Source organism: Labeo rohita, chromosome 1, assembly GCF_022985175.1.
Source record: "Labeo rohita strain BAU-BD-2019 chromosome 1, IGBB_LRoh.1.0, whole genome shotgun sequence".
Taxonomy (NCBI): Eukaryota; Metazoa; Chordata; class Actinopteri; order Cypriniformes; family Cyprinidae; genus Labeo; species Labeo rohita.
In genome coordinates this window covers 23002656-23022401 of record NC_066869.1, presented here as the reverse complement: position 1 = coordinate 23022401, position 19746 = coordinate 23002656, and the positions used below count along the sequence as shown (strand labels likewise).

The 19746-nt window shown below is 37.4% G+C and overlaps 1 protein-coding gene across 1 annotated transcript in view; it reads right to left on the bottom strand.

Annotated features, from left to right (window-relative positions):
* rgs12b (regulator of G protein signaling 12b) overlaps positions 1 to 19746 on the bottom strand; it is a 54796-nt gene extending 35050 nt beyond the window's left edge. The window contains 3 exon segments of the mRNA XM_051110747.1: positions 1442 to 1552; positions 15296 to 17395; positions 19628 to 19746. Coding sequence (XP_050966704.1) covers positions 1442 to 1552; positions 15296 to 17254 — 2070 coding nt within the window. The 5' untranslated portion in view covers positions 17255 to 17395; positions 19628 to 19746.

Below are 19746 nucleotides of genomic sequence, written 5' to 3'. Positions count from 1 at the left end.
TGACATCTGTGGCATTGTGCTGTGTGATAAAACTGCACATTTTATAGTGGCCTTTTATTGTAGCCAGCCTAAGGCACACCTGTGCAATAATCATGCTGTCTAATCAGCATCTTGATATGCCACACCTGTAAGGTTGATGGATTATCTCAGGAAAAGAGAAGTTTTCACTAACACAGATTTAGACAGATTTGTGAACAATATTTGAGAGAAATAGGCCATGTGTGTACATAGAAAAAGTCTTAGATCTTTGAGTTCAGCTCATTAAAAATGGGGGCAAAAAACAAAAGTGTTGCGTTTATAATTTTGGTCAGTATAGTATTTGATTTAACTATAATTATTACAGTTGTACTTCAATTTTTATATTTTTTTGCATTTGGAAGATTCAATGAGAAAGTCATGGGTCCAATGTAAGTGGATTTGCACAAAAGCATTTGGCAATTGCATAAATCTTTGCATACGAAAAGGAATTTTCACAGCTTCATAAAATTAGTTGAGTTGCTGTCTATGCAGAGTCAGAAAGCTCTCGGATTTGTATTCTGAAGATGAACAAAGGTTTAGAATGGCATGAGGGTGAGTAATGACAGAATTTTAAAATGGAAGTGTGCAATTTCTGCGCCACTAGATTCACTAAAAGTAACCTCAAAAATAATGATTTTTTTTTTTGAACGGGTTGCCCAATCACTCGTTATCACCATTTGTCAAGCAACGTTTTCATACCACCACAGACCTACAGTGTTTACACTTTTCAGGAAATTCAATGTATGAATGGCTTATGTATTGTTGCCTGCACAAATTAAGCTGGAATAGGAGAAAATATGGCAAAAAAATTATTTCAGCTTAATGTTCCAAATTAAGCCTCTAATTATACACACACAAAAATAGATAAAACTATAATAACCACTGGCATGCTGGCTATCAGGATAGACTGAGATGTGATGTGCTGTCAGTTTTTTTGTGCCCCCAAGCTGTTCCATCTGAAAATTACACCATCCATGTTTTACCGTCTCCTCCGTTGCCATGGCAATCTGCCGTCACCACACTTGTGCGCGCATCACACGACACGTGAATGCACTCTATCTCTTTGACGGCTGGGTCTAAAATTAAACTCACGTGTGTGAGTGTGACCACAGCCATTAATACACTAGAATACCCTCGCTGTGGTGTTAAATCTGCTCTACAGGCACACAGCTGTCGTTTCGTGAATAAGACCCCTAGAGTTCATGTACTCCAGAGGGATGGTTATGTTTGTTTGTTTCAGTGTGCCTGCATGTCTCTGAATTACTGCGTAGATCACTCATTCCTTATGTAATCACTCCCAACCCTCTGAGTGATAGGATCGGAATGCAGGGAAGTTTTGTAAGTAAGAATGTGAGACAGACAGAGACTGAAATGTAGGGACACCTTTCTGAGGAGAAAAAGAAAAGCATTTGGGGAACCTTACCTCAAGGTCATCGAGTGAACGAGCCATGCTGAGACGCTTGGAACGTCCAAAAGATCGTCTGCCAGAGGAACGCTGAGGAAAGCCCATAGTGATGCCTTTAAACCTTCCGCCCTGTGAGCAACCGAGAAAGACATTAGTAACATACAAAAGACATACTCATGGTTGACAAAAATTCTTACAATGCAGATGCAGTGATACAATACATAAAAAGGACAAATTCCATTATGACTAATACCCACAGAAAAAAAATCAGACTTAGTCAGAGTAGATCATGTACCAATGAGTAAGACCTTTATCACTGCTGAGTTTTAGAAAGTTGGCTGAAAGAAGGTGGAGGAAAAGAGCCAGAGGGTTCGGAAGACAGGTAGGCATAGCAGTGAAAATGAATGTCATATTTCCTGAAAATATGGCCAAGATGGAGTAAATAGATGGTGAACAGAAGTGTGCCCAGAACAGAACCCTGAGGGACCCCAGTGGTAACTGTAGATGGTCTTGATTGAAAATGTCTCATTTGGACAAACTGAGTGCAACCAGTGAGATATGACCTAAACCAGGACTGGGGGTGCCAGTGATCCCTATAGAAATAAACCTGTTCAAGAGTATCTTATGTTGCACACAGCAAGAACTGTCAAGTTACTGTAATACTGACAGCTACTTCTAATACTGACTGACTTCAGGAACTCATTATTCTATTACTGTTCATCAAATGTCTGTGAACCTTCAATTTATGGGGCGGTTGCATAAACTGCTTAGACAAGTCCTAAAAAGTTAGTCATGTAATTGTTATTCTTCTAGACTGGTCATAACTAGTTCTTAGGACACAGTCTTAACATAGTGGCTGTGTTTATGCAACTGGCACTATGTCTTAGTTGTTGATCTTTTACAAATATTTACAAATTAAGACATCTGCTGGAAATACAAGCCAAAAACAGCAAATAGTTTGGAATAATTAAGGTTTTATTAAGACTTTGTTACAGTAAAGCTGTATTGTAAAATATTATTATAGTTTAAAATAACTCTTTCTTATTTGAATATATTTTAAAAAGTAATTTATTTGATGGCAACACTGAACACAGCCAGTATTCCAGTCTTCAGAGTCACATGATCCTTCTAAAATCATTCTATTATGCTGTTTTGGTGCTTAATTATTAATTACAGTTCAGTGTTGAAAAATGTTTTTATTTCTTAATGTATTTGTAGCTCACTTCCAGAATAAAAAATTCCTGGTAATTTACTCACCCAATGTCATCCAAGATGTTCATGTCTTTCTTTCTTCAGTCGAAAAGAAATTAAGGTTTTTGAGGAAAAAATTCCAGGATTTTTCTCCATCTAGTTGACTTCAATGGGGTCAATGGGTTGAAGGTCCAAACTGCATTTTCAATGCAGCTTCAGAGGGCTCTACACGATACCAGCCGAGGAATAAGGGTCTTATCTAGTGAAACGATCAGTAATTTTCAAAAAAAAAAAAAAAAAATGTAGATTTATATACTTTTTAACCACAAATGCTCATCATGCACTAACTCGACCTCACGCATTACGTAATAATGTACTTGTGACAAAGGCGGGCATGCCAATCCAGTTTTCACAAAGTGAACGTGCAAAGAAAGTCAAACGCCCTTGACAAAAAAAGGTCAAACATCGGATGATTTTGAATTTGGAGGAGAAAATTGGACTTTTTCACCCTACACTACATTTTTGAAGAACTAACCATGCTTGACTTTTCCAACATGATTATGTAATGTGGTTAAAACCCATATAATTTTTTTTCTTAGAAAATGACAGATTGTTTCGCAAGACCCTTATTCTTCGGCTGGGATCATGTAGAGTCCTTTGAAGCTGCAGTAAAAAGTCCTCTATATGGAGAAAAATCCTGAAACGTTTTCCTCAAAACACATAATTTCTTTTTAGATGAAGAAAGAAAAGCATGAACATCTTGGATGACATGGGCGTAAGTACATTATCAGGATTTTTTATTTATTTTTTTTATTTTGGAAGTGAACTAATCCTTTAAATATAAACTTTTGAATATAGAATTATGAAAAATAAAATAATACTTTTAAACATTAAATACCAGGATATTAACAAATCAGCATATTAGAATGATTTCTGGAGGATCATGTGGCTAAAAAGTAACAGTTGTTGGAAATTCAACTCATCGTCCTCTGCAATTACTATATTAAATTATTATTTAAATTGTTTTAAACCACTTTTAAATATAGTTCACTCATGACCATTCATCAGACTTCTACATTTGCATTCATCCTTAGTTCTGCACAAACACAAGACAGTCTGGTGGTCAGGCTGAATCCCAGCTCATAATCATATCACAGTGTCCATCTACCAAACCTGTCTCCTGAGATATATAAGTGATAAGCACTTCGTCTCATTCTCCTTGTTCTTGAAAAGGATGGCAACATTTCTCCACCACTCCACGTGTGAAATACACAGAGGAGCCAGTAAACAAATCTCCTCTCACTGTTTGATTTTATTATGAGGGGAGCGTTTGGCGATAGCACAGGATCACATGAACAGACACATGGGGAAACGTGTGCTTGTGTATGTGTGGGTGTAAAAACGTACTGCGTAAAGGATACTGTTCTAAAGCTCCTTTTGTCACTGAAGTAGTTTTAAATGATAATTTCCTAACAATATAAGGTTTTTATGTTAAATATGACATTTGTGCCACTGGTTGCACTGTAAAGTATTGCCAGAATAACAAGAATTATATGTTTTTACATACGAAAATTTGTGTACGTAATGCTTGCATGTATAAAACTTGCAACTGCCATGATCTTAAAAAGATAGTTCACCCAAAAATAAAAATTCTGTTGTTAATTCTTCACCCTCATGTTGTTTCAAACACATAAGATCTTTGTTCATCTTCAAAACACAAATTAAGTTATTTTTTAAAAATCTGAGAGCTTTCTGACCCTGCATAGACAGCACATCCAAGCCCAAAATCATGTATATCTGAGACGACATGAAGGTAAGTAAATGATGACAGAATTTTCATTTATGAGTGGAGTATTTCTAGATATTTTTTGCCCATTTTATAGTGTACCAGGTGCAAATAATATGTCTGATTGCTATTGAAACAAAAGCACTCAACAAAGCACAACACTCAAACAAAGCCTCACAGCAACAGTATTTACACATTCTGTACACATTTAACTGGTATAAAATAAAGCATTGCAACAGAAAACAATACATTAGCACTAACCCTAATCGATTCGGTAAATACTTAAAAGCATGACACAATGTTTTGCAGTCAGAGAAAGATCAACAGTGACGCTAGACAGACACAGAAGGACAAACGTACAAAGATGGGAGAACTAGTAGTCAGGCGGTAGACGGACAGAGAGACTGATTAGAGGGATAATTTTCATAGGCTAAAGTTTAGAGACTGATTGTGCAGATGACAAGAGCCGTGTAATCAAATGGCCTCCTGTGTTGCCTAGAAACGCAGTGAACTCTGTGTGTTCAGCCTCATCATTATGACACATCAAGTGATAACAAACATATGCACACACACATACAAATATGCCAACTCAAGTGACTACATGCACATGAGAGTCAGAGCAGTACATACTTTAGCTATGCACATATGTGTCCACATTTAAAAGGATAGTTAGACCAAAAATTATCATTTTGTAGTCATCTACTCACACTAACGTCATCTCAAATGTGTTTGATGTCTTTTCTTCTGCAAACACAAAATAATAAAATGGTGAAGAATGTTGGTAATCAAACAGTTTTGGTGACCATTGACTTTCATTATAGAAAATTTCCAAGATTTCTCAAAATATTTTCTTTCTTCCCCAAGAGAACGATCGGGTGCAGGCCTACACAATGACAGAATTTTCATTTTTGGTGAACTGTCGCTTTAAGGCTAACAAGACAGGACAGTTACATAATATCTCTTTCAATCGCGCGCACACAAAACACTATGAATTTGAAAGCAAGCATGCAAAGGCACCACGAACACACGCACTCACATGACGCATATACCATAAAAAGAAACCTCACCGTATCAAGAGAGAACAAATGATCTGTGTTATGGAAACAAATGAACACAGGTTCCTTAAAGATTAGTTCACTTTCAGAATAAAAATTTCTTGATAATCTACTCACCTCTATGTCAGTCAAAATGTTCTGGAAAACATTCCAGGATTTTTCTCCATATAGTGGACTTCAATGGGGATCAATTGGTTGAAGGTCCAAATTGCAGTTTCAATGCAGCTTCAAAGGGCTCTACACGATCCCAGCTGAGGAATAAGGGTTGTATCTAGTGAAACAATTCGTCATTTTCTAAAAACATTTTTAAATGTATATACTTTTTAACTGCAAATGCTCATCTTCCGCTAGCTCAACCTCACGCATTACATAGTCATGTACATGTGACATAGGCAGACGTACCAACCCAGTGTTTACAGTGTTTACGCCCTTTACAACAACAAAAAAAAAAGGCAAAACAACAATGTTGGACGATTTTCAAGTTGGAGCAGAAAATGAGAAGAGATTTTCGCCCTACCTTTTTGAACCAAAGTACACTGACAAAGAACTAACATGATTACACAATGTGTGAATATGCGCATCGCAGAGGTAGTACAAGATGAGCATTTGTGGTTAAAAAGTATGTAAATTTTTATTTTTTTAGAAAATGACCAATCATTTAGCTAAATAAGACCATTATTCCTCGGCTGGGATCTTGTAGAGTCCTACAAAGCTGCACTGAAACTGCAGTTTGGACCTTCAACCCATTGGCCACCACTGAAGTCCATTATACATAGGCAACTACAAACATCATAAACTTGTCTTTTTAGGAAAGAACCAGACGTAGTTGTCATAAGCTAATAAAATATTTTTAATGGAACTGAATTTGTATTTAACGTGATTACAATTTAATAAAATCATTAGAAATTGATAATTATAATGTTTTATTTCCATGGTTATTCAAACAGAAAGCAACATTATTACTAACTTTGATCTATCGCGAGTTTAAGCACTCTAAAAAAAATAGCGTTATAATCACTGAAGCTGTCTACACTGTGAAATGAATCTCTTACTTACATTGTAAGTACATCTGCGCCTTTATTGTTTATGATGAGATAATTGAAGAGTTGCGCACACTCAACAAAACAGATGAGTTTCAGAGACTCATCTGAATGCCTAAGCGCAACAGAATCTTGTCCCAGATAGCACACATATGTTTGCAAGATGTCTGTTAAAGATCACTTGATCTGGAAAGCATCTGCTGTGAACAAACTTCTGACAGACGTCTGTAAGATGTCAGTTTTACATACATTCTAAATCATAAAAATTAGATGCCATCTAATAGATGTCTATTCAACATCTGATAAGAAACATCCAATAGACATATTGCAGATGAGCAAACACTCTAAAAAAATATGTCTTGCAGAAATAAATGCAGACATCAAATAGATGTCTCCGTGATATACGTGTTCTGTCAGGGGTGTTATTGGTTATAATGCGCAACGCTGTAAAAATGCCTAAAAAGAATTACAGTGCAACATTAGATCTTAATTTAATGCAGCAATCGACACTTAGGGGTGTAACGATACATGTATTCGTATTGAACTGTTCAGTACGAGGCTTTCAGTTCAGTACGCATTACGAACCATACGATTAACCATGGGCTAACCCTGTTACATTTTAAAACATAACAGAGCTTACAGTGTGTGAATATAATGTTCTCAGTGCCACTGTGCTCAACAAGGCAGCTCAATTACGTAACAGGCAATGTGATGTCTGCCTCTCCCATCCCCAAAGAAAAACCACACTTCTCCAGTAGGGTTGTGATGGTGAGGCAGTTCGTTGGAGTTTTCCGTCTTTTCCTCGCTTTTATGTGCTTTTGTTTGCTTTTAAATAGCTTGTAAATGCATGTGCGCATTTTACTTTCACTTTCGAATTAGCGGCAATTCCACGTCAATTGATTGAATTGACAACAACAAAAATATCGTATCAAACCAAACCGTACACCCCTACTTTCCATTAATTTTTACTTTGTTAGCAATAGATAAATACATTTAATTTGTTTGTGCAGAGGCATTTTTGTCCAATTTAGTGGCAATTTTGATAATCCTTCCCCAGCCTTACACACGCTCCACCTATGGAGAACAATTTTGGAATGTTTCCCTCAAAACCCTTATTTCTTTTCAAACGAAGAAAAAAAAGCATGAACATCTTGGACGACATGGTGATGAGTACCGTACTGACCTGAATACAAGAGTACGTTTTTTTTTTGTTGGAAATACATCTGAAAAAACACGGCTGTCTTATATTCAGGGTCTAGACTTTGGCATGTCAATAATACACCCACAAAAATGGTGGCGCCAAATATGCGTAAAACCAGTGTTGTAATGTTAGAACATCCCAAGTGAAAACAAAAGAAAAAGAAAAGCTTACAGCTGCTTGAGCTGTGACTGTCATGTTAGCCTGATGGGACCAAACTTCCTCTGTAAGTAGTTCTAAAATGTAAGGCAGTACCCAGATTTGAAGACTACAATGAGATTTCACTTCTACTTTTAGTCAATATTTTGGTAGGGTACTATGAGATACATAGCCTAATTGTTATATAATTCAGATGGGCTACCTGTTATTTTTAAAGGAGAAGTCCACTTCCAAAACAAAGATTCACATATAATGTACTCACCCCCTTGTCATCCAAGATGTTCATGTCTTTCTTTCCTCAGTCGTAAAGAAATTATGTTTTTTGAGAAAAACATTTCTGCATTTTTCTCCATATAATAAACTGCTATGGTGCCCTGATTTTGAACTTCCAAAAAGTAGTTTAAATGTGGCTTCAAGCTATCCCAAATGCAGTTGTAAACGACTCCAGCCAAGGACGAAGGGTCTTATCTAGGGAAACAATCGGTTGTTTTCATTAAAAAAAAATACAGTTTAAATACTTTTTAATCTCAAATGCTCATCTTGCCTTTTTCTCTCTGAACTCTGTGTATTCTGGCTCAAGACAGTTAGGGTATGTCGAAAAACTCCAATCGTATTTTCTCCCTCAACTTCAAAAATCATTTCAAAATCATCCTACATCGCTGCAGAAGTTCCGACCCAGTCTTTCCAACGTGAACATTCAAAGAAGATCCAAACACCCTTAACAAAAAAGGTAAAACAGTGATATAGGACGACTTCAAAGTTGAGGGAGAACATGAGATGGGAGTTTTTCAACATACCCTAATTGTCACGAACCAGAACAAAAAACAGTCCAAGCAGAGTAAGACAAGATGAGCGTTTGGCATTAAAAAGTATATAAATTGTATTTTTTTTTTTATTTAATGAAAATAACCAATCGTTTCGCCAGACAAGACCCTTCTTCCTCGGCTGGGATCGTTTACAACCACATTTGGGATCATTTGAAGCCACATTTAAACAGCATTTTGGAAGTTCAAACTCAGGCACCATACCAGTCCTTTATATGAAGAAAAATGCAGAAATTTTTTCCTCAAAAAACATAATTTTTTTACGACTGAAGAAAGAAAGACATGAACATCTTGGATGACAAGGGGGTGAGTAAATTATTTGTAAATTGTTGTTCTGGAAGTGGACTTCAAAAAGTATATCAAGTGTATATTTTTTAAATGTGATTGCTGATAGATTTTACCAGTATTTACCATACTTTCAAATAAAAATTCAAATGAGAAAAATACGCAATATGAAAATAATTTTTTTTCTTGATAAAACACAAGACTTTGTTTTCAAAAAGCCTTTTTCCAAAAGGTACGCCTTGAAAAAGGGGATCATCTTATATTCCGAGTCAATAGGGTAAATTACCAGGAAATTTTTATTCTGGAAGTGAACTAATCTTTTAAAGATAAGAAAGTTAAGAACTGTAATGTGGAGGAAAAATCCAGAAGAATCAACCAAAATTCAAAGAACACAAAGGTTTGCCCTTTTAGTGCAGCAAATTATCGTAAATCCTGGATCGAGTGCTGGTGTTTGGATACTAGAGCCATATTGTGTTTCATCGGTCATGTAGCAGAGGAACAGGTTTGCCAGACACGAGTGACCGCCTCTTGATCACTCCAGTGGTTTCCATGGCAATTGTGCACCACAGTGTTGTGAATTAATCTAAAGAAATATCATGGACTAAACTACGTTCCTTGAGTGAATCTTGCGGGTGGCAGCTGAAAAGAAGCATAAAGCTGTCAACATTGGTTTTGGAGAACAACACTAAATGTTCCAGATGTTAGCGGGGGCCGCTCTGGTTTGTGTGTAGCACTTGAATCCTAGGAGGAAAAAATGTTTTATTTATATACTTCAAAAGACTAATGATGAAGGGGAAGGCATAGAAACATGAGGCTCATATGACTATGCTTACATCAGCACAGCCTCAAGCTTTTTTTTAGGTTGCCAAAGAGTGAATGGTACATACATACAAGCTGAAAGGTGTCAAAGTACATTCTATCCTCTTTTTTAATTTCAGTTCATATCATTATTTCACCTTTTGATTTATTCACTCTGTGACTGTAGGATTTACACTTTCCTTCTCTATAGCTCTCTCTCCACTGGGTCAGTCTTGGGGGTGAGATAACATCATGGATTCCTGTGGGGAGCCGGGACGTACTGTGCACTGCATCGACCTCTTAGACTTATCAGGGAGGAGCTGTCTTTGAGGAGCTCTGAGGAGCTTTCTTTCCTGTTTACTTCATCCATGTCGGGATGACCAACCATACTAAGAAATGTCACTAGAAAAACATCTATCTGTTTATCTGTCGCAAAACTATGTTGTACTCTGTGGGAGCATGAAGCAAATCTTCGAATGCAGGAATCTATTTTAGAATAATCCATCACACTAAAACACACACACTGCAAATAAGGATTCTTATAAGCCAGACTGAAAAACAATGCTCAGTATTGATAATAACTGACATGCAACTGTTCTGTACTGCTCTCCTCAAGTCTTGACATGTCTTGTTCTAGCACATGCTCAAGTACATACAGTGGTACAATGTTTTCATTTTTGTCTTTACGTCAAACAGTATATCTAATATAAAATCATTTGAAACAAAAAAATAAGTTTACGCAATAAACGTAAATAAATAAAATAAAATAAATGAACAAATATTAAAAATGCAAATAAAATAACATTTTCGTTAAACAGGATATCTATTGTATAATCATTTGAAACGTGTGTGTGTGTGTGTGTGTGTGTGTGTAAATAATAAGTTAAAATAAATGAAAGTACATTACACATACACATACGTCTAACGATATATATTGTATAATCATTTGAAACAAAAATTATGTTTGTGCAATAAAGGTAAATAATAAGTTAAATAAAATAAATTTAAAAAATATTAAAAATGTAAATAAAAATAAAAGTTTTTTGTCTTTACTTCAAACAATATGTTTGTGCAATAAATGTAAATAATTGGTTTTAATAATAAATTAAATGAAAAAATGTAAATAAAATAATAAGATGAAGCTTTTCGTCTTTACTTCGAACAATATATCTATTGTACAATCATCTGAAACAAAAACATGTTTGTGCAATAAGTATAAATAAGTGAAATAAAAAAAGTAAATAAAATAATACAATTTCATCTTTACTTCAAACAATACATCTATTGTATAATCATAATACAATAATCACAAACAAAAAATGTTTGTGCAATAAATATAAATAAGAAGAAGTTAATTAAAAAATATTAAACATTTAAATAAAATAAAATAAAGCCAACTGGTTAGATATTTTAGTAACAGATTAGGGAACATATATTCCATTAACTAGTTGCTTATTAGCATGCATATTACCAGCACCCATACCTAAACATAAAAACTAAAACAAGAACCTTACTATTAATAAGCAGTAATTAGGAGTTTATTGAGGGGAAAACTCGTATGTGTTCCTTAATCTAAAGCGTTCCTGATATTTTGCTCTATAATCTAAACCGATTCATACATACCACCTTTAAACCACAAACCACTTTAAATCAATAATCATTTGAAACGGCCAATGAATGGCCAAAGGAAAAGACTCATCATCATGAACTGCAACAAGGTATTTGACCTGTAACTGACACACAGACAGTGGAACAGCGCCACCTGTTGGTGATTAAGAGATCAACTTATGACCCCATGTGGACGCTCTTTCATGATCTCACAAAACAGACAGTTTAAACAATGAACTGAACCAATGTGAAAAGATCTAGGAATGTGCAGCTAATGCAGTAAAGAAAATTACAGCATATGCTTTTGACTCCAAAATGACTTCCTATCATTAATTAACATAATTTATCGGCCTGGTTCAGCTTGACTGTACACTATTAAAACTCATGCTGCCATGATACCTCACACCTCTTCATCAGTCATGGCTGCCGCCACCTGTGTGAGACAGATGTGGCATGGTCGCTATGTCAACAGCACTCAACTAGAATGCTCCCATATTAATATACAGCCTAACAGATCCTGGAATCACCTTAGCAACTACATTTATGCCTGCAGTTTTTATTACCTCAATAAATAAGAGACTACATGGAATATTATTCATCTGCAACACTATTCAATTAATTAGTGCAGGCTAAAAGGTGTGGAAAAGTCTTAAAGAAATGCTACAGCGGCCAAAAAATACCACTTTTCCTTATCCAGATATATACATTTAAACAAATTGATGTTAATCTCTACATTACGCAGTGCTAGAATGCAACAAGCAAAGAATGAATTGAAAAACAATTCCTCAAAGCAGTGAACACAGACCAGTGATGTCTGACATGCCTTACTGTTTTTAGTAGACCCTAAAGCTATTGTCACAGATGATGCATATAACAGCTACAATACTATTCTGAGAAATCCAATCAATGTCTGTTTTGTTGCTTTGGGCCTGTGGACATCTTTGGGCCTGTTTGGGCCCGCTGGCTCCTGTGGAGCAGTTCTGGGGATTTACTTTATCTGAGAAACTGTGTTTTTAGAGAACTTAGTACTTTACAAACAGTCCAGCCAACATATTGTAGTTTTATCCTCATGTCAATCCAAACCTGCATGACTTTAATTTCATCCATAGAACACAAGTATCATATGGCTTCTGAAAAAAACTGCAGTACATTGTCATTTGAAACACAAAAAAAGATTTTTTTTAAGTTTCTTCATGCATAGTAACAGTCTTATTTATGACCATTCCAATAACCATTTCGAAATGGTTCTTTCTTTTAGAGCTTAGAGCTGTTTTGTTTTTCAAATCTCTAACTGTCAAATCACCTTATTTTGGATTTTCTAGAGCTTTCATTCTTAAAGGGATAGTTCACCCAAGGGCTGCTTAGTCACTTAGTCGCAGAAAAAAAAAAAAAATTCACGCAGTCCGTGATGGACAGATCGTTAACAGCTGGTCTGTGTGGTAATATAGTATATGGGGCAGGACATACAAACGCTCATCTATCATTCTATCATTCTACTTTTCATCTGAAAGATATATGTAGTACCAACTTTACACGACTGCTCAATCTAATTTTAACCTAGTAAAATGTGCACAATTCAAGTGTATGTGCAGAGTGTAAAAGCTGAACAGTAGCATGACAGATGGAGGCGCCGGTGCGGTCACTTGCTCTTAAAAATACTCCTTCATTCTTGGTCTTACAGATAAAAGTGATACATCTTTCGAATCTGTAAAGACTCTACGTTTATTTGTGTGCACTCACAATAACAACAAAATGTTGCACCTTTGTAAAATAATTAAAGCAGGATGCGTTTTCTGCCGTCTTAAGTGTGAAACTTGAAACTCTGTGTATACTTGCCTAACAGACTTGAAAAATATATCTATATCTATAGAGAGTGAAATGTTTACTTTCAAATGAACCAATTTAAATACAAAACAAATATTCTCAGAATATGTAAGCCATACGAAACACGCATACAGGCGCATCACTACTGCGGATATGACGAGTCAGTGTTGCCAACTTCATCTCTTCTGTACGCTTGAGCGCTTATTAGGCTATGTAGGCAAGGAAAGGCTCGTTATTATGATTTATATGATGTAAATGTGCGACTAATAGTCGACTAATTCTTAAAATGAACGACTACTAGTCGACCAGAAAAATCTTTAGTCGAGATCAGCCCTAGTTTACCCAAAAATGTAAATACTGCCATTAATTACCCTCACGTCATTGCAAACCCGTAAGACATTTGTTTATCTTCAGAACACAAATAAAGACATTTTTGATAAAAATGAGCTTTCTGACCCTGCATAGACAGCAATGCAACTACCATGTTTAAGGCCCAGAAAGGTAGTAAGGACACTGTTAAAATAGTTCATGTGAAATCAGTGGTTCAACTGTAATGTTATGAAGCTACAAGAATGCTATTTGTGCGCAAAGAAAAGAAAATTAACAACTTTATTCAACAATTTCTTCTCTTTCTTGTGAGTCTTCGACCGGCATTCACAAGAGTACCACAACGCATTCATGCTGCATTACCGACTATGCAGGGTCAGAAAGGTCTTGGATTTCAACAAAAATATCTTTATTTGTGTTCCGAAGATGAATGAAGGTCTTGTGGGCTTGGAATGACATAAGGGTGAGTAATTAATGACAGAATTTTCGTTTTTTGACTGAACTATCCCTTTAAATAGTCCATAAATTAGGAAATCTGATTGATTTTAAACATTGTAACTAGTAACTATTTATTACCAATCATGTCTTTTTCTCTTTTTAGGCCCAATCTGTGAAGAGCTCACACTACTTTTGGACTTCAGAAACATACTTGCTTTTACTTAAATGAAAAAGACAGATTGTAAATCTAAACTCATTTGTATCTTTCTGCCCAGATGGTGTCACATCTGCAGAAAGAAACTGCCACTCACAATACAGACATAATGATGGACCAAAAGAACGCTAATCTGGTAACCATTTCTTGAAAATGTAGTTTTATTGCAATTTACTGTCATCATTTTTGGAGGTAAACAGCCCCTGGTCCTTATCTGCTTTCGTTTTATACAAAAGAGTGTATTCATTTTCTATACTAAACTTCTCCTTTGGTGTACCACAGAGGAAAGAACATCAAATGGGTTTGGAGCAACATGAATTGATGGCAGAATACTCATACTTGGATGAACCATTTCTAAAAGTATGTTCATCAGATTAATTTCAGCAGTTTGACATCTACCACCCAGATTCAAGACTTGAATGAATATGAGTGATCTGGTGGCAGCTGCTGGAGGCCCATCAAAGGCAGTCAGATCAGAGCAGGAGCTCACAGCCATCTGAACAGAAAGTTTTCCACTGGGAGAATGATACGAACCCAGCTTTGTACCTCAATCTTCTCATCTCAGGGTCAGTTTTAACATGTTCCCTCCAAGCGAGGAGCAGCAGCTGAAGCAGCAAATGGGAACAGGGTATTTTCAGCCTGGCTACGCATGTCACCTACCTGACAGAATTCGTTTTGACAGTGAAGTGTTTGCGCAGTTTTACTGAGTGACAATGCAAAACTATAAGAGCAACAGAACATTTTAAACATAAAATAAGTGAGAATAGAAGTTGCAGAGAAATTTTGCAATTCATTTTTTCAGAAACTCTGTGGTGGAAAGGATAAAATTCCTAGCGCAATTGAAAACAGCAAAGTAAAGGATCATGCTGTGAATGATAATAAGAACAAGGAAAATGTGATATTCACTCCAGGCACATTAGTTTATGTCTGCAAAACTTTTGCACAAACAACGGTTGTTTGAACACATTCTCTGGCTGATTAACCAGTGTACTTGTATCAAATTTAAATTAATTCTTCCTAATCCTGAGGATCAGTTAATGTTGTAATTCTGAATGCATTTCAATTTCTTGTCAACCACTCTGGAATGAGAGTGCATTGGGGCCTTTTTAATGTTAACTCTCTTACCTTTTTCTCTGAATCTTTCATTCTTCTGCAATCGTTCGATTGCTGCTGATGCTCTCGTAGGTTCTTCTCCCCAAACAGCTTCTTAGCCCACTCGTCCTTCTGCGCATGGAGCCGGTGAGGCTGCGAGGCGATCTCACCTGCGGCACGGTACCGGTCGGCTGGAATCTTACTCATGGGTGGTGGTAGGGTGCTGCAGTTAGCACTGGACCATCCGTCTGTGGACTCTGCATAAGACTCCTGGTCGCTGCTGTGTCCCTGACGCCAGTCTCTCAGAACGTGAACTGGCAGCCAACGCTGGCCTGATGCCCCCGTCACCTTCTTGCCATGGGCGGAATAGTGAGAGCGTGAAGGGAGGCCTGACACATCCAGCCGTGAGGAGGAGTTCAGATGCCTGGCAGAAAGCAGAGGTGGGTCTCCGTGGGAATGTGGATGGGGTTGAGGGTGATCTACAAACTGGTCAGGGCGATAGCCATTGCGATGCGAGATCGGCGGAGGTGGCGGTGGTGGAAGACCTCCTAGGACACTCTGGCTACGAGGCCCTGGTGGGTTTTCCCATAGTCCTGTAGGAACATGGCGACTTGGGTTTGCGCCCAAGTCAACCAAGAGTACTCGGTTGTTCTTCTCCTCCGGCAAGAAGTTGCCGATGCCACTGTCACTGTTGCTGCTCGTGCTGTTGTTCTGCTGAGCATCTAAATCACCATCGAGGAACGCTCGAGCTCGCATACCCTCTATAGATTCTCCCATATCACGGTACAGCACTGACACAAACTGTAGAAGCGGTTGGGAGGTTGGTGGAAACTCCAAGCAGCCACCGGTATCTGGGTCTGGAGTGCAGTCAAAGCCAAATCGTCGGGCTACACCTTGGTGGATCTTATGATGACACAGTTCTGGGTCTACGATAAAGACGTGACAAGACGTCCGCAAGCCTTGCTCCTCTTCACCGTGTCTATTCATGGCGTGGTCGTTTGTGGCTTGCATGGTGACAAGACCAAAGAAGCGGCGGTCGTCTGGACACACAGCACTGAATGCTAACTTCTCTGCGGGGTAAGTGGCTAGAACGGCGCCTCGATCATTGCATAGCTGAACGCAATCATGCATAACTTTAAGCAGAACCAATGAGTGTATTTTTTGTTCTGCGCGTAGACGACGCATACAGCCACGAATCGCCTGCAGACTGTCACTTTCCAAATTGGCACTTGTTGAAGCTAACTCAATAGATCCCAAGTATCCCACAACCATCCCAACGTTGAGTATTCCTGCAGAGTCTGCATTTTGCAACAGGGCAAATTCATCTTGCTGTTCAAACATATCAACAAACACAGAGTCGTCATTTAGCACTTTGGTCATCTCCTCTTCGGTGAGCAAGTTGGGATCACTCCGTCGGGTGCTGGCGTTACCATACGGGAAGTCTGGCTCTGAGAGAGCCCTTGTTTTAGAAGAGGAGGCACAAGCTACAGCTTTCTCCGAGCTGCTAGATGAGTGGCTGGAATTTTCAAAAATCATGTTGAAGATTCCACCAGACTGCATTTCCGCTACAACACGTTCTGCACGGTTTATACCTAGGGTCTTTGAGTCCATCTTTGGCCGCAGCCAGTGGCTCTTGTGGTCATGAAACCCTAATTCTTCATCGCTTGAACATGAATCTAGATGTGCATTGTTATGACTGCCTTCGGCAATGACCAAGTGTAGGACACCTGTGCAGCGGCCAATCAGCTTGACAACATCCTCATGAGATGCTTTGGACACATTGATGTCGTTCACACTCAAGATCTGATCTCCAGAGCGAAGGCCCACATAGTCAGCCGGACTTCCCTTTAGGATGCAATTCAGCACGCATGGAGACTGACCAGATAGTGTGAAGCCATAGCCTGTTCTTCCCCTCGCAACTTCCACACCTCTTATCCGCGCAGTCGGCTGGGCATTCATACGCCTCCTGCCTTGTTCTGATTGCCTGAACATCCTTGTTTTAAATCCCTATTTCACTCTTCTGACTAGGGCTCACAAAAGCAGAGATGGTGAGTTTAGTGGTATCATCCTTCTAGCTCCAGACGCCCAGTCTAAGGCACTAATGTGGTGCATGCCTGAATATTCAAACAGTGCCTTCACAAAGGAGAGAGGGGAAAAGGAGAGAGGTCATTAATGCATAGACAAATTAATCATTATCTACTAACAGAAAATTATATGGTAAATGGATAAGTAGCGAGCAGGTAATTTCAGTTATTAAAATATTCATTTGAATTTGATTAAATTATTAAGGATGCGTTAAAACACTGGCAGTAACACCTATACAGTTGAGGTCAAAAGTTTGCATACACCTTGCAGAATCTGTAAAATTACAGAAGGTTCAAACATTCACTGATGCTCCAGAAGGAAAATCTATGCATTAAGTGCCAGGGGTGTAAACTTTTTAAAAGAATGAAGATGTGTACAATTTTCTTATTTTGCCTAAATATCATATGTATTTTTTCATTTAATACTTGCAAAAGATACTTACACGTTTCCCAAAATAAGTTAAATTTACCCTCATCTTCAAATTCAAAAAGTTTTCACCCTCTGGCTCTTAACGCATTGTTTCTCCTTCTGAAGCATCATTGGGCATTTGCACCTTCTGTAATAGCTGCATATGAGTCCTCAGTGTGAAGAGATGGATCTCAAAAGCATACAAAATGCTGAAAAACCAAAGAATTTGAGAGACCTGTAAATTTTTTTCTTAAGAACAGCAGGCAGTTTAACTGTTCAGGACAAAGAAGGGACTCATGAACAACTATCACTAAATAAAAAAAGTTAACAACACAGTATTAAGAATCAAGTGTATGTAAACTTTAGGGCCATTTTTATAAATTCAACTCTTATTTTCTCTTGCGGACTATATGTAAATATCTTTTATTTGAAATATCTTATTCAGGTCAGTAATAAATAAAAAATAACATGCATTCTGTATGATTCCTCTTATTTTGGTAAAATAATTAACATTTTGCAGATTCTGCAAGGTGTGTGTAAACTTTTGACCTCAACTGTATTACATCTTAGTTGCTTCATTTTACAATATGCTTTCATACAGCCTTTTCATAAACATCTGCATTGATATGTATGGTTAAAGACAAGACTCTCACAAAAAAAAACAAAACATAATTTATACCAAAAATGTATCATTTTACATTTTCCATGATCAACATGTTTTCAACTGTTTTTTATTTATATATTTAGTATATTTTTAGTGTGGCTTCAAATCAGAAATGTCCAGGTGGTGGCCTGATAAACAAACAAACATATGGAAACAACATGACTACAAGGATTTAATTTCTAGATACCTATATTTTCAAAATATCTTTTTGACATGCTGTCATTTGACCCTGACACGCATAACTTAATGTTATATATGTAACAACATAACTTACAATATGCTGAGCAAATAAAAATACAAGCCTTACTGCGCATTCATATAAAAGCGTATATATGCAATATGCATTTTGAAGGTGGGGGAAAGTGTTTTTAAAAAGTGGCGTGGAGTAAGCATTTTATAATAATACACATGAAACCGATAGGATATAAACTTGATAGAATACATAAACTCACAAATTAACTAGTGTTTGCCATCGATATCTTCTCCTTAAGACTCTCCTAAAGTTACAGATGCGAAGAAGACTCATCCACTCTTGCTATCGGTCCCGCCTTCTTTTTCCCATTGTTGGAATGCCCACGCGTCAACATGTGTAACCATGACAATGGAACCGTCTCTAGATATTTCTCATCGCTCATTGGTTTGCACGGTTGTCAATCATCTCCTCAACTACCCAAACCCATTTTGACGGAGACTTGCCAACTGACCACAAAAGTTATGCTACAGGTGTCCAAATCAACACGAGCGAAAAACGACAAAAAGTAAAACACCACCGTACACATCTTTACACTTACTGCCTTCCAGATGAATTTAATATTTAATATCGATAGAGAGCCGAGCTGCCCGGGTATTGGTTTTCGCGAGGAACAGCTGGGCAGTGAGTAACATCTAACGGTGTTGAATTATCGGCATCAGTAGCCAGATACTGACAAGAGTAACATATATTGAGACACAGGTCGTAAAAAGCTACAAAAATATAAGCGTATACAGATACGCATGCAGTTAAAAAACAGTATCTTGTACCTAAAAAGTCTAAAAGTTTTAATATCCGCAGAAGAAACAAGAAATTCTCATGGCTACATTGCTAACATTAGCCGCCACTTCCCAAAAACTTTCCTGTGGGGAACACATAAAAAAATTCGTAGCAGTACAGTACAGATAATACTGAGTCACAGATAATAGTTATATATTAGGTAATTAAGTGTTCTTACTTGTGACGGATGTGTTCCAACCTGATGTGAAGTTTAATGACATGGTAACCTTAGTGCTGCATAAGGAGTAAACAAAAGGAGAGGGCAGCTGGTGTGTGGACAGCAGAAGCAGGAGGAGG